General features: G+C 42.1%; 1 protein-coding gene across 4 annotated transcripts in view; it reads left to right on the top strand.

Annotated features, from left to right (window-relative positions):
* The window catches only part of NF1 (neurofibromin 1), an 81,156-nt gene extending 66,829 nt beyond the window's left edge, over positions 1–14,327 (top strand). For all 4 annotated transcript variants that reach the window (XM_048966725.1, XM_048966727.1, XM_048966726.1 and 1 more), the window contains 9 exons: positions 219–354; positions 1,179–1,336; positions 2,316–2,438; positions 3,130–3,257; positions 3,975–4,075; positions 4,699–4,841; positions 4,974–5,020; positions 5,801–6,017; positions 8,421–14,327. In XM_048966725.1, coding sequence (XP_048822682.1) covers positions 219–354; positions 1,179–1,336; positions 2,316–2,438; positions 3,130–3,257; positions 3,975–4,075; positions 4,699–4,841; positions 4,974–5,020; positions 5,801–6,017; positions 8,421–8,563 — 1,196 coding nt within the window. In that variant the 3' untranslated portion in view covers positions 8,564–14,327. The remainder of the gene's footprint in view (positions 1–218; positions 355–1,178; positions 1,337–2,315; positions 2,439–3,129; positions 3,258–3,974; positions 4,076–4,698; positions 4,842–4,973; positions 5,021–5,800; positions 6,018–8,420) is intronic.

Raw genomic sequence — 14,327 nt, forward strand, 5'->3', positions numbered from 1 at the left:
ATGGCTGTATGAGGGCAAATGTTTAGATCATGGAATTTTAGCTAGTTGGGGAATACAATTATTTTTTAATGACTTTTAATCTGTACATTTCAGTAAGGTGTAATTACATCTCTGAGGTCTTTTTTGTACTAAGAAAAAATGTAAATAGATGCTTACATTCTTCAGTGTATTCCTGACATAGAAAATTTGCACCAACTTTGTATTTTTTTTTAATTTAGCTTTGCTGACAGTGTCTGAGGAAGTCCGAAGTCGCTGCAGCCTAAAACATAGGAAGTCTCTCTTGTTGACAGACGTCGCAATGGAAAACGTTCCTATGGATACATACCCCATACATCACAGTGACACTAGCTATAGGTTGGTTGTCTATCTTTTGGATAATAAAAGTTACCCAAATTTCAATCTCTATTTTCTTTACTAAGTTATCTAAAGGTAAGGTATGATATATAGAGAACTAAACCCCCTGTTCATTAAAGCTAAGTTAATGTTCACCTGCACATCAGTGCTTCCTGACCAACATGCTACTGTGACCGAGAATCACAGGGAAATTTGTTCATGATTTTGATTTCTCTGAATATGATTTTGAGATCTCTGAAGCAATTTCAGACTTCAGTTAATGGCTTTGGAGATTCTTAATCTTTTTTGATAACCCTTTTCTGTGAGACCTAATCTCACCTCATTCTTCATTTGCATTTTAGAATAAAATTGTCTTTTTAAGAAGCAAGGAGATGCTAAGTAATTGCTTGATTCCTGATTGGGAAACTTTGACATCTTATCCATTGTCCATATGCAGCCACAGAAGTAAGCTGGGAAGTCAACCCTGAAGTGCCATGCAGAGTCAGATTTTCTCAGTGCAGAGCACTTTACTCAGTACCTCTCCTTTTAGTACCCAGTACAGAGCAGCAGATGTTTAATGTCTTGCATTTTGCCTTATGAGCAGATTTGCTGATGGTTTATTGCTTTATTTTTGGCTCTTCAGCATTAGGTTCATACCAGATTGTTAGTTTTTACTAGCTCAGATATTTTTCTAGCCAAATAAATACTTTTTATTAAAGCATTTTGCTGGGAGATTAACCTGCTTGAAAATATGGTTTTAATATAGGATACTTTGGCTAGCTGAAAAATTGATGTCTGAATATGCAAAAGTTTTAAAGATTTTCTTAATTTCTCTGCACTTTCAGGACACTAAAGGAAAATCAACCGTGGTCGTCACCAAAGGGCTCAGACAGACATCTGGCTGCCAGTTACCCAACAGTGGGACAGATAAGCCCTCGAACGCGAAAGTCCATGAGTTTGGATATGGGGCAGCCTTCGCAAGCGAACACTAAAAAGCTTCTAGGTTATTAAGATGCCTAATTTACTAATTTGTCTGCAGGATACTCCATGAAATGTTACTGGAGAAAAATTATACTTGTATTTGTTTTGACTTGAAGTACTTACTCCTAATTCAGAGCAATGCACGTGGTTTCTACAAAATGGAAAGAGAGGACACTACAATTGAAGAGGAATAATTTGGTTTGCTTTGATCAGGAATATGGGAAATGTTACTCAGAATGTGCATGCTGAAGTGATTGGAAAAAAAAAAAAAGATAATTGAGATACTTAAGGTTCAGATGCCAGTTCAGCTTTCTGGGGAGCAGACTGTTTGGCAGGGTCTGTTGTGTCAGACCAAGGAGCAATGGTTTCAAACTACAAGAGGGGAGATGTGGTTTGGATATAAGGAGGAAGTTCTTTACAGTAAGGATGGTGAGGCGCTGGAACAGGTTGCCCTGATAAGTGGTGGTGCCCCATCCTTGGAGACAGTCCAGATCAGGCTGGACCAGGCTGTGAGCACCTGGTGGAGCTGTGGATGTCTCTGCTCATTGCGGGGGTGGGACAAGATGGCCTGTAAAGGGCCCTTCCAACTGAAAGCGTGCGATGATTCTGTGAAACAAGATGAGTTCTGCACATAACTTTACATGAGTGCACGTGGAAGAAGAGAGGCATTTCTTTCATTACAATCCTGTTACTGCTTCCTTTTCAGTAGTCACATTTTGGCATGTTTATTCAATGTGATGTGTTGAGCAGGAAACCATAGCATGCCCACAGCTTACATACTTGAATAAACTGCATGCTATTCTCATATGCATTGTGAAGCATTTTGGAAACTGTGATGGAGAGCGGCATGGTGTACCTGTAGTTTCTCTACCACCTCTGAAAATGTCCCCAGATTCCTATTGATATGTTGCAGATAGGATAGTAGGTTGGCCAGACAATCAGAAATATTGAAGTGTGGATTTAGGTTTAATGTTTTTAATTTCCTGATAAATTGTTTTTAGGTACAAGGAAAAGTTTTGACCATTTGATATCGGACACAAAGGCTCCTAAAAGGCAAGACATGGAATCTGGAATCACAACGCCTCCCAAAATGAGGAGAGTAGCCGAAAATGATTATGAAATGGGTGAGAAACAGGACTAACATTTCAGAATAACACTAATTATAAATGCTTTGTATTTATATACAAAGGATTATTTCCAAATTCAGTGTTTATTTGCTTAGGTTACTGCAAGGTAAGGGAGAAATATCTTAATGGCTTCTGGAGAGTGTAGTCTTCCATATCTCTGACAATTGAGGTTTGAGTTAGAGTTGCTCAGTTTGTAGATGCAGGATAAGGGGCAGCTATAAAGTACCCTATGCAGGAGTGAAATAAGTAAAATTTGGCTTTTTATGGCTTACTGAGCCCTAGCTGCAGATTTTGCAAGTGGAATCTGATGTGATGCCTAGAATGCCTCTCTTCATCTTCTCCCACATCTGCTTCCTGTGACCCCATCCCCAATTGCAATGCAAGACCAGGGTTCTTCTGTTGTATCTGATGTCAGTCTGCTGCCTGACCCTGAGAACATTACTTACCACCCCTGGGCCTGTATTTCACTGAATAGGAAATTGGGGTTATTGTTTGCCATTTGATAATACATCCCATGTGACAATCTAGCTCTGCTAGTATTACAGCATAATTGTTGCTTTTTTATACCTTATGGAAATTCTGGTGAACTCTGAAGTTTGCATATAATTGAACTTGTTATGCAAAATATAATTCTGTTTTGGCTCAGGTTTATTTTGCTTTTGATTAGTTGGTCTTTTTTATTTGGCAGAAACCCAGAGAATATCACCTCAGCAGCACCCCCATCTCCGAAAAGTTTCTGTTTCTGAGTCAAATGTTCTCCTGGATGAAGAAGTTCTGACTGATCCAAAGATTCAAGCACTGCTGCTTACAGTTCTTGTAAGCCTTCTTTCTGTGTATTATTGTGGGTTACTTTCTGATGTTCTTTCACCGTCCAAAGAAACGCTCCTTGTGGTGCTTCATGAATTCGCGTGGATCAAACTTAGAATGCACTGTGCCACTCTATTCTTTAGCTGCTTTTCTTCACACTTCCTAGGAATCACTCTTATAGATCCATTAAAAACAATGGGAGGGGAAAATTTGGAATTTCCATGATTCTATATTATAGTTCAGAGCATGTCTAACAATTGATTCTTTTTCCTGACAGAATTTTACTACAAACTGATTTTATATAACAAGAAGCTATTCTTACATATTACGTATTTTAAAAGAAGAGAAAATTGCTAGAATACCAGCACAATTCAATTTAAACCCTGACTAAATTGTAATATGGCAACCAGTACGTTGGTGCTTTCACCAGGTACACCAATACACCTTGCAGCCCTGTTACAATGCAGAAAGACTCAGTTGCACAGTTCTGTCAAAAACTGATTAGCTAATTTTGGACCAAAATAGAAGCTATTACCCAACTGTTCTTATTGTTTCTCATGACATAAAACAACTTAATGCCATGTCTTCAAATTAATCTTCTGTAATGCTGCTTCTTCTGGAATCCTGGAATCTTAAAAACCTTAAACTACAATAACAAGCAAAAAAGCCTGTAACTACTCAGCCTCCCTCAGAACCATGCTGATTTATTCCTTTGCATTATCACAGGCAACGTTAGTGAAGTACACTACTGATGAATTTGACCAGCGGATTCTGTATGAGTATTTAGCAGAAGCCAGTGTTGTCTTCCCAAAGGTCTTTCCTGTTGTGTAAGTATCTGAAGCTGTTTGTGATGATTCTGTACTTGGCATTCCTGTAAAATGTCTCTGGACCAGGGCAAGCACGTGTGAGGTGCTCTATCATTTGTACTTTGTGAGCAGCAGTCTGTCCTTTGCTTGAGACAAATGTTCATCACAGTTTGAGAGCATTACATTTACTTAACGTAGGGGAAGAAGGAATGCTCTTAGGGGAATGGGAATCCTCACACAGCACTGCTACAGACGGCCCTCTGGCACACGTCTGGGGTCTGGGCAGGTTGGCAGAGCAGCCAGGATCCTGTCTGTGCAGCCATCCATTCCTCCCTAAAGCTTTCAGTGTCGCTGCTGCCATTACAGTAGCCTGGTGACTTTGCGTGGCTTTGGCGTTTATTTGGTACTGTGGAAAATCCAATTACTTTTCACGTGGTCATACAGTTTTCTATATAAGTCAACATGTACAGTTTTATATATTTTTGTCCCAGATAGACTCACATTTTCTAATCAGTAACCCAAGCACATATCAAAACATACAAAGTGTACTTCGGGATGCTCTTTCAATGCAGTTTTTTAGATATGGGTTAGAAAGGTGCGTATTTATTTTGAGGAAAAAAATAACCCACTGCTCTTTTCTTTAGGCATAATTTATTGGATTCCAAGATCAACACCCTTTTGTCGCTGTGTCAAGATCCAAATCTGTTGAATCCAATTCATGGGATTGTTCAGAGTGTTGTCTACCATGAGGAGTCTCCACCCCAATACCAAACTTCTTATCTACAAAGTAATTTTTTTTAATTACTGAATTCAAAGTTAGATATCCTAATGAAAACGCCTTCGCAGAAGAGCTGATCAGTTTTGTTTGGATTCTCTCTGACCTCATAAATCCTTCATAACATTCAGTTTGTTGTTGTAGGTTTTGGATTTAATGGGTTGTGGAGGTTTGCTGGCCCATTTTCCAAGGTAAGAGATAAATTCATCAATTTTTCCCTTTGTTCTCTTTATGAAGCATGCTGATGCTCCAGGTATGATGCAGAGAAGTGATAAATGACAAAACTTACACGAGCAAGTCAGTAACATAAGGGTCGCTTTTATGGCTAGAAGTTTTTTAGCCTGCAGCAGCTATTCTGATGAACTCAAGGTAAACTTACTGAGGCTGGATAAAAGCAGTCAGGTGGTAAATACAGCTTTTCAGCACCCTGAAGTTTGCAGACTCCAAAGACATGGAATATTATTCAGAAACTCTGGTTTGTTATCCTTATCTTAATGTTTAAGAGTTTAATCGTTAAGAATGATAATTCCATAAGGGCAAATTCTATGTTACAACAGAAGAAATAAAACCATTGACCATCTGTGCTTCCATTTGTTGCTTCTAGTCACTGCTACAAGATCTGTAGGAGCAGAGTAGCAGTGTTCCATCAGTAGGCTTTGGGGGGTACAAGTAATACTCTTAATAACATTTTAAGTTCGGTTGCTTTGAACGTTATGAATGGAACAGCCCCCTCCTCTGGCTTTGCAGTTCTTAGATGAACTGAAATTACATCTGCGAGTGCTCTGTAGTATTGCATTTAGATTAATCTGGGAAGGATCACAAATGGATTTTCACACATAGTTGCCTCCAGATGCTTTTTATAAATTTCAGGCAAAAGCACTGGAAACCTACAGTGAGTTAGGGGTGAAATTCATTGACAGAAAAGTGGGAGGAAGTGAACCAACCTTTTTTTTTCCCCCCATCTCTCACAGCAAACACAAATTCCAGACTACGCTGAGCTCATAGTGAAGTTTCTCGATGCCTTGATTGACACGTATTTGCCTGGGATTGATGAGGAGACCAGTGAAGAATCTCTCCTGACACCCACATCTCCGTATCCTCCCGCAGTGCAGAGCCAGCTTAGCATTACTGCTAACCTTAACCTTTCCAATTCCATGACCTCGCTCGCAACTTCCCAGCACTCCCCAGGTCAGTAGCAGTTGCGGTGCTGGATAGGTAAGGAAATGTACTGAATTTATACAGCCAAGTATTCCATCTTGTTATGCTTTAAATGTGTTTACACATCAAACATGATTGCATTCTTGCAATTGCATTGAATGTTTTGTCTGTCATCTCTCCCCACCCCTTGTCACAGACATTACTCACTTACGTTTCTTCTTTCATTCTGTGTTTGTAAAGCTTCTCTGCCTTGCTCTAAATCTGCAGTTTTCATGCAGCTTCCTCATCAAGGTACTCTCTACTTCCATCATATTTGCACGAGATGCTGCTTGATCTGCTTTAGGGTTGGGCTTGTGGCATGAGAAGTGGTTTACTAATCCTGGACACAGGAATGGCTTCAGTGTAAGTGCTAAGCTGTTGCATTTCTCGTGTGATGCTAGTAATATTTAATGGAATAGCAGCAAAAGTCACTCACATCTTCAAGAGTAAGATACATTTGGTAATAGAGAAGTGGAAGCTTGGTATGTGAAATTATTCTGCTGCACATATTAAGCTAAAATGTAAAACTATTTCATGAGCTCTTTAGTTTCACAGGAGGTCAGCTTCAGCATCATTTGCACACTGCCAGGAAGCAGACACAAATTCTTTGGACTAAATTGCAGCAGACAGAGGGTTCAATAAAATGAATTCTCACAGCACCATTTGATTTCTGCTTCTGTGTGGAGAAATAAATAAATAAGACTGCAAAAGACTTTTTTTACTCACCTTGCAGGTTGCTTCCTGTTCTCATCATAGCTTGTGACTTCATGAGCTCACACACACAGGGAGCAGGACAGCAGACCACAGACAGCTTCTGGATGTAGTTTTGATTTTCACTGTAACTGTGTGAAGCAGTGGAGTGTAATCACTATTCTTGCTTGTGCCAATGAGAATCAATTTCTTAGAGGGATGAGACATAGAAGTGTGGGAGATACTGTTTGTAGTGATAGGATTTTGCTCCAACCTTTTCATTTGCTGTCAGACATCCTAATTTTTGCTGCTGGTTATACTTTGAGTCTCTCCCATTAAAATACCTTTCCTACTACTCATTCCAATGCTGCACATGTACTGTAAGTGCTTAGTGTTGTTAGACGTGCCTCAAGCATACTCATTTTGTAGCAGAAGTAAAGTGACAGCTGCACGAAGATGCTGCCACACGAGTGATTAACTCAAAGTAGGGTTAGCATAAAAGTAATGACTGATTGAAAGCATGTCTGCACTAAGACATTTATGTCTTCAAATGACAGACTGTATCCCAGAGATGTAGAGCAGTGGTTCATACCCAATCATGTGCTGTCATCATGTCAGCATGAAGTTACACTGGAGGGGTTTGTTTAGGTTGGCTGTTTGACGTGATTCCTTTAGCACAACACAGTAGAATTCGTCTAAAGCTTCTAGGAGATATGTGCACTGGGGTAGAAATCCAGGCTGGTTTCATCCTCGCCTTCTACCTCCTGCCTTTGTCTGGGAGAGCAGCACTTTTGCAATAGCAGTCATGAAAATTTCCAGACTCACGTCTTGTCAGCGATCGTGCAGTTATGTCCAAGCTTTGGCCCTAGAGTTTCTTTATTCTTGATTTGGGAGGGCGTCTTTTGAGGGTGTGGATGGAGCATTTTCTTTTCAAGTACCCTTGTTCATTCTGCCCACAAATACATCAGAGCAGGTGCTCCTGCAAACGAGCAGCCTCGTGCACAGGCAGCTCTGACACTGCTGTCAGCTGCAGGGTGTTGAGGCAACTCCAGAGCACAGCACTCTGCCCTCCCTCCTGAATTGGACCTGAGTCTCACTGCCCTGTTTGTTACTAGTGGAATTTCAGGAGTATTTGCAGTGACTTTTCTTGTCCTTACAAAGGTTAGCACAGTTAACACAGAAGTGTTGGATCTGGTCAGGGGCTGTGCTTTCTGAGCTCAGAGTTGTACATTTGATCTGAAAAAAACTATTCTTCATATTGCAGTACTGCAATAAACCAGCTGCATCAGTTCTCTCATTTGCGAGTCATTGTCACCAGTAAGGCTGCGTTACTTCCTGCTAAGAGAGTTACGAGTTATTTTAAATATTTTGTTAGTTGGATGTCTGAAGTGCTTTCCCAGCTATAGGGCAGCACTGCTGGCCGCTTGTGTTCCCAGAGGCTGTCTCCTCGCCGCCACCTGTTCGCATGGCAGACCTGGGTTGTATCCTGAGCACAGTCACCGGGTGCCACCTGTGTCGCCGTTGCCTGGCGCCGCATCGTCCGGCAGGGTGCCTTGATTCTGGCATCGAGGGTGTCACAGTATTTTGTACCGTGAAGGCACTTCCATGCTAACCTGTTCATTTGCAGAAACATCTGTCGTTATGGTGCTGACGGCAGGGTGGCAAAGCAGCGAGGCTAATTCATTGGTCTGTGTGTGTTCCCAGGGATCGACAAGGAGAACGTGGAGCTCTCGCCCACCGCTGGCCACACCAACAGCGGGAGGATGCGCCACGGCTCTGCCAGCCAGGTGCAAAAGCAGCGAAGTGCTGGCAGCTTGAAACGTCACAGCATTAAGAAGATTGTGTGAAACTTGGGGTTGTTTTTTTTGTTTGATCGTTTTTTTGGGTTTTTTTTTTTTTGGAAACTGACTGACGTACGTGGGCCTCTTGCAAAGGTCCCCCCACCAGTTGTGATGCTGCACTTAATTTTTCAAGTTCCCATCCTGTCAGCCATGTTGCCAGATGATCAACTCCTGAAACATTGCCTCAATTTTAATGCCTTCTTTCTTTTTTTCTGCTTTTTTTTTTAATTTAAGCCAGTGTTTCAGAACCACTTGTAGACCCTGAAGGACTTCGTAGGCAAAGGAGATGTGAGTTCTTCAACACTGCGGAACATACCTTGTCCAAATATGAAAGCCATTTCCCATAGACGGTTCTACCTTGCTTCTGTGATTCGCCTTGTTTGTTTCTTCTATAAAGGAAAGTGTTAATACTTAATCCTGTTTGCACACTTCTCAAGGTAGTGGCTTTATGAGCCAGGGGAAGTTACTATCATCCTGGTTTTGATTCAAACCTGTAGGATTTTTAGCTGTGGACTTTTTTTTACCGTGCTTAAAAGAAAGTTAACAATAGCTGCAGTACAATGAGCTTAGCCAGAATTGGTTGATTAGATTAAATTCCTAGTAATCAGCAATAAATTGAGAGGACAAGGAGGCTTCCTGAGTCTCTTCATTCCCCAGACCATAGCTTCAAACACTTGGACTGTATATGGACCAGACTGGATAAACTGTCTTTTTTCCAAAGGAGTTTTTTTTTTTTTTTTTTTTTGCTGTACTTTAACTAGACTATAAAGGGTTGTACAGTGGAAAGACAAGGGACATAGTAGATGAGGGAAAAGCTGTTGATGTAGTCTACCTAGACTTCAGCAAAGCCTTTGACATGGTCTCTCACAGGCTTCTTCTGGGGAAACTGGCTGCCCGTGGCCTGGACAGGTCTGCCCTGCTTTGGATGAGGAACTGGCTGAGGGCTGTGCCCCATGAGTAATGAATGGTCAATGGAGTTCAGTCCAGCTGGAGACCGTTTCAAGTGGCGTCGTCCCAGAGTTGGTACTGTGGTACTGGGGCCCATCTTGTTTAATATCTTTACTGATGACCTAGATGAGGGGATCCTCAGTAGTTTTGCAGATGACACCAAGTTGGGAGGTGGTGTCAATCTGCCTGAGGGCAGGGAGGCCCTTCAGAGGGATCTGGATAAGCTGGATTGCTGGGCTGAGGTGAATGGGATGAGGTTCAACAAGGCCAAGTGCTGGGTCCTGCATTTTGGCCACAACAACCCCATGCAGTGCTTTAGGCTTTGGGGCTGAGTGGCTGTGAGTGTGAAGAGGAAGGGACCTGTGAGTGTTGGTTGGTGCTCGGCTGAACATGAGCCAGCAGTGTGCCCAGGTGGCCACGAGGGCCAGCAGCATCCTGGCCTGCATTAGAAATAGTGTGGCCAGGAGGAGCAGGGAGGTGAGCATCCCCTGTACTCAGCTCTGGTGAGGCTGCACCTTGAGTACTGAGTTCAGTTTTGGGTCCCTCACTACAAAAAAGACATTGAGGCCCTGGAGCATGTCCAGAGAAGGGCAACAAAGCTGGTGAGGGGTCTGGAGCACAAGGCTGATGAGGAGCAGCTGAGGGAGCTGGAGTGGTTCAGTCTGGAGAAGAGGAACTCAGGGGAGACCTCACTGCACCCTGCAACTTCCTGAAGGGAGGCTGTGGTGAGGAGGGTTTGGCCTCTTTTCCCAGGAAACAAACAGGACCCAAGGAAATGGCCGCAAGTTGTACCAGAGGAGGTTTAGGTTGGACACTCACTCTCACAGAGTGGTCAGGCATGGAATGGCTGCACAGGGAGGTGGTGCAGTCGCCGTCTCTGGCAGCGTTCAAGAGGCGCCTTGACGAGGAGCTGCGAGATGTGGTTTAGTGCTTGTGGTAGCAGTGGTGATGGGAGGATGGCTGGACTGGATGATCTTGCAGGTCATTTCCAACCTTGAGATTCTATGATTCTAAGAAAACTGTCAAGAACTGACTATTATGGTGTCACTATAGCAGTGTTTAAAATTTATTGCTTCTTTCTTCCATTTAACGTATGCTTTAGTTTTGCCCTTCTAACAATACACACTTTCAAGAAATTCTTGGCAGATAAACTGTTGGGATACAGAGGGGAAAACTTTATTGATTAACTTTCAGCTTTGGGAGGTTGTTTGGCAAAACTGCTTTTGTGCCGTCCAAGCAGTGATATAACAACAGTAATGTTTGCTCAAGGTACACAAATTTAAAAGTAAGTGACGCTTTGTCAAATCCAGGTTATGTTTGAATGTTTGCAGTGCAATTTCTGCTATCAGTACAGACATTTGCAGTCAAACTTCTCTTGCAGAACTTTCAAGGGGTTTTAGTTTGTAAGGGCTCCTACCTGGGGGTTATATGAAACTGAAATTGCTATCACTGTGAAAGACTTGCCAGCCACGGTAGTGCATTAGCAATGGGGACTGTGATAATATGCTGCTATGTTGCATGACGTGTAAAGATGTAGCGCTGTGTGCTACAGACATGACCTGCACGGGCTGAAGATGCGCAGAGCGTTGGATCTGAGGTGGATGGGCATTCTGACAAAGGCCTGACAGCTCGTTGTAGGGCTAAGCAAATCTACTGCTAAAGAACAGTTAAACTTCCTAGATTCAGATCTCTGTTGTTAGAAGTTAACAGCTTATAAATGGCTTTAGAAGGGGGGAAGAAAAGTATATCCTCTATATGAAAAAAATGAAATCCTCTAGTGCAATTTTGTTAGTGGCTTTCAGTAAATCAAACTCCACAGCTAAATTATTAGAGAATGGTACAATTATAAGTGTTCAAATTTTATTGATATAGCACATAATTCACGTGTATCCACACAGTAACAATGTAACATTTATGTAAATAAATGCCTTTATTGTATTGATTCATAAAATAACAATTCTTCTAATTTGTTTACAGTCCTGGAAGAACTATGAACACAAGCTTAATATGCAAATAGTTTGCCAAAACAGGATGAAAATGTAGAATTAGCAATCTTGAAATAGAATCGTTGGAAAATATGAAGACTTGTGCAATTAACCACATTTTTTTACTCTTGACTGTGTAGGAGCTGCAGTGGAATCATGATCCCTGAACTGTTAGGTCTGTTGAAGGGTTACAAGGCTAGACTTAAATTAAGGAACAGAGCAGTGACTTGTGCCATGTTTTTCAGCTGCTATGCATTTGTAATTTTGGGAGTCACTGATTTAAAAACCTTTTTCATCTCGTACATCACATTGCTAATAGCTTTGGTATCGCTGTCGGTTTGCACCTGATTATACTGAACCAAGCTACTTCCAGCCCTTTCTGTTTTGCTGAAGACAATGAATTGTAGAAGCCTTTAGAGTTATTCCCTCTATAGGTGGGAGGAAAAAAGAATCTCTTGTGATTTACTGATACAAAAAGATAACGTTCAGTTGTTTCTCTGTGAGAAAATTTTCTTTAAAAATAATTCTAGATGAACTGCCAGCTCTGCTCTGTTTGGACTGAGTGCATTTGAGAGCAACTCTTCTAATATTTTGCATTGCCTCAATAGAAAGTGCATCATGAAATAAGAACTGATGCATTCTTACAGCTGTGAGTATGGTGAAACCAAAATTACCTTTTCAGTGAGAACCAGAACTACTGTAAGCTCTCAGTCCTGACTGAAACCAATGATACATTGATAAAGCAAGTCGGCAAAATTTAATTTGTTCTATTTCTTGGCAAGGAGTCATTGAACGTTTTCACTCTGTAGTTCAGTGAGGTGACCCGAACTGTCAGAGCAGGGGTGTCAAACATTTTAGGAAAAAAGAGCCGAACTTGAGTGTAACTGTAGACACAGAACCGTGGAAAGGTTTGGACAGAAGGGGCCTTAAAGCTCACGTTGCAGCCTCTGCCAGCACCTCCCAGCAGCACAGGCTGCCCAGGGCCCACCAGCCCTGCCTGCAGCACCTCCAGGCACGGAGCACCCCCAGCTGCTCTGGGCAGCCTGTGCCAAGGCCTCACCACCCTCACCGTGAGGAATTTTTTCCTTTTACCTGCTCTAAGTCTGTCCTTTTAGTTTGAAGCCCTCGTGCTCCCTGACAGCCCTTTCCTGCAGCCCCCGAGGACCACAGTGAGGTCTTCCAGAGCCTTCTCCAGGCTGAACAGCCCAACTCCCTCAGCCTGTCTCCATAGGAGAGCTGCTTCAGCCCTCTGAGCATCCTCCTGGCCTCTTCTGGACTTGCTCCAGCAGGTCTGTATCTGCCTTCAGGGAGCCCAGACATGAATGCAGTACTCTAGGTGGCCACAGTCTACAGCAAAGATGTAATTCAGGGCTGTGTTTGCCCTGGTACACAGCAGCACCAGGGTTTAGGACGTTTGTGCTTAGATCAAGGGGGAAAACGCCTTCCTTTCATTCGTAAACTTTGATTAGTATATGGTTGGTCAGTGCCTTACTGTCATCCATCACCATGAAAACCTGCTCCCTGTAATAGCCGTTGCTATTGCTTCACTTTTTTGTTTTCTTTCTCACATCCTTCCTTATTTGCTCCCTTTTCCTGTTGTGCATATTCTGTGTCCTGCTCTGTTTCATTCCTGTGAGCACCGCTCTCCATTTCTAATCCAGCCTCTGTCCCCCTCCTCATCCTGTCATTCCATTGATGCTAGTGATCAGCAGTCAGTTGCTGGTGACAGTGCTTCAAGATCAGGCTTGAAACCTGATGTAAGTGGGAGACTCCCAGGTGCAGACCTTCCAGTCACTGCTTCAGGCGGCGCTCAGCACCGCACAGGCTGCCCTCCCCATGGTCTGAGGATCAGCTCTGCAGCCATGCAGTCTGTGTACTTCAGAATGAAAACTTAAGTTCAGAAAAATCTGATTGCAACACGTGGACCACGTAGCGACACTATGGGGACTGTATGTTTGACACCCCTGTTTCAGAACACGCTATCCATTACGTACTAACTACAGTTAAGTACTGTAAAGATGATTAACATTTTGTGTTTGTATTTTCCCTGACTTAAAGATAATTCAGTAGTATTTGAATAGTACATAACCTACCTGTTAATTATGCCAATGTTTCTGCTTTAATGTGCATGAAGTTTCCAGGAATAGGAAACCTTTCAAATAAGTATTGTGGACCGAGCACTTGGGAGCATTCCAGTGCTCTCTTCCTAAATGGGTTGTAGGTTTTAGGGCTTTTTCTGTTTCATCCTAAGTTTAATTTTTACAAATGTAATGAAGCACGTCTTACTGTTATGCAACAAACTTACCACAGAAAGTCACTTTTAGTGTTGGTCCCACCATTTTTTTTAATGCAGTATATTCACCTGTAAATATTTTTTGTGTAAAATTTGACAGAAAAGTATATTTACTACACTGTAAATACATGTGACAATATATTGTATTATTTTGCTTTTTTTGTAAAGCAGTTAGTTGCTGTATATGTATAACATACAAATTTGACTATTCTAGTGTTAGTAATTGTTAACTACTACTTCTCCTTCCTGCTGTTGCGTTATGTCATTTAAAAACAAAGCTGTGTACTATAAACTTACACTGTGTATGATATCTTACTCTTTCCACTCGGGCCTCACCTTTGAAAATGTTCCCTGGATACAAACAGTCCTGTTCCTGTGGTCAGCAAGCGTGGCAGGGCGGGCAGAGCCCTGCTGACTCAGACACAGCTGGTAAGCTTAGGCAGAAATGGTGGAAGCCTGGTTTCAGGTAACTGTTGTTCCTCCCATCTGCTCCTCATGTATGTACTTTGCCTTTTTTTGAAGTAAAATGTAAATTCAACCTGCT

Source organism: Lagopus muta, chromosome 20, assembly GCF_023343835.1.
Source record: "Lagopus muta isolate bLagMut1 chromosome 20, bLagMut1 primary, whole genome shotgun sequence".
Taxonomy (NCBI): domain Eukaryota; kingdom Metazoa; phylum Chordata; class Aves; order Galliformes; family Phasianidae; genus Lagopus; species Lagopus muta.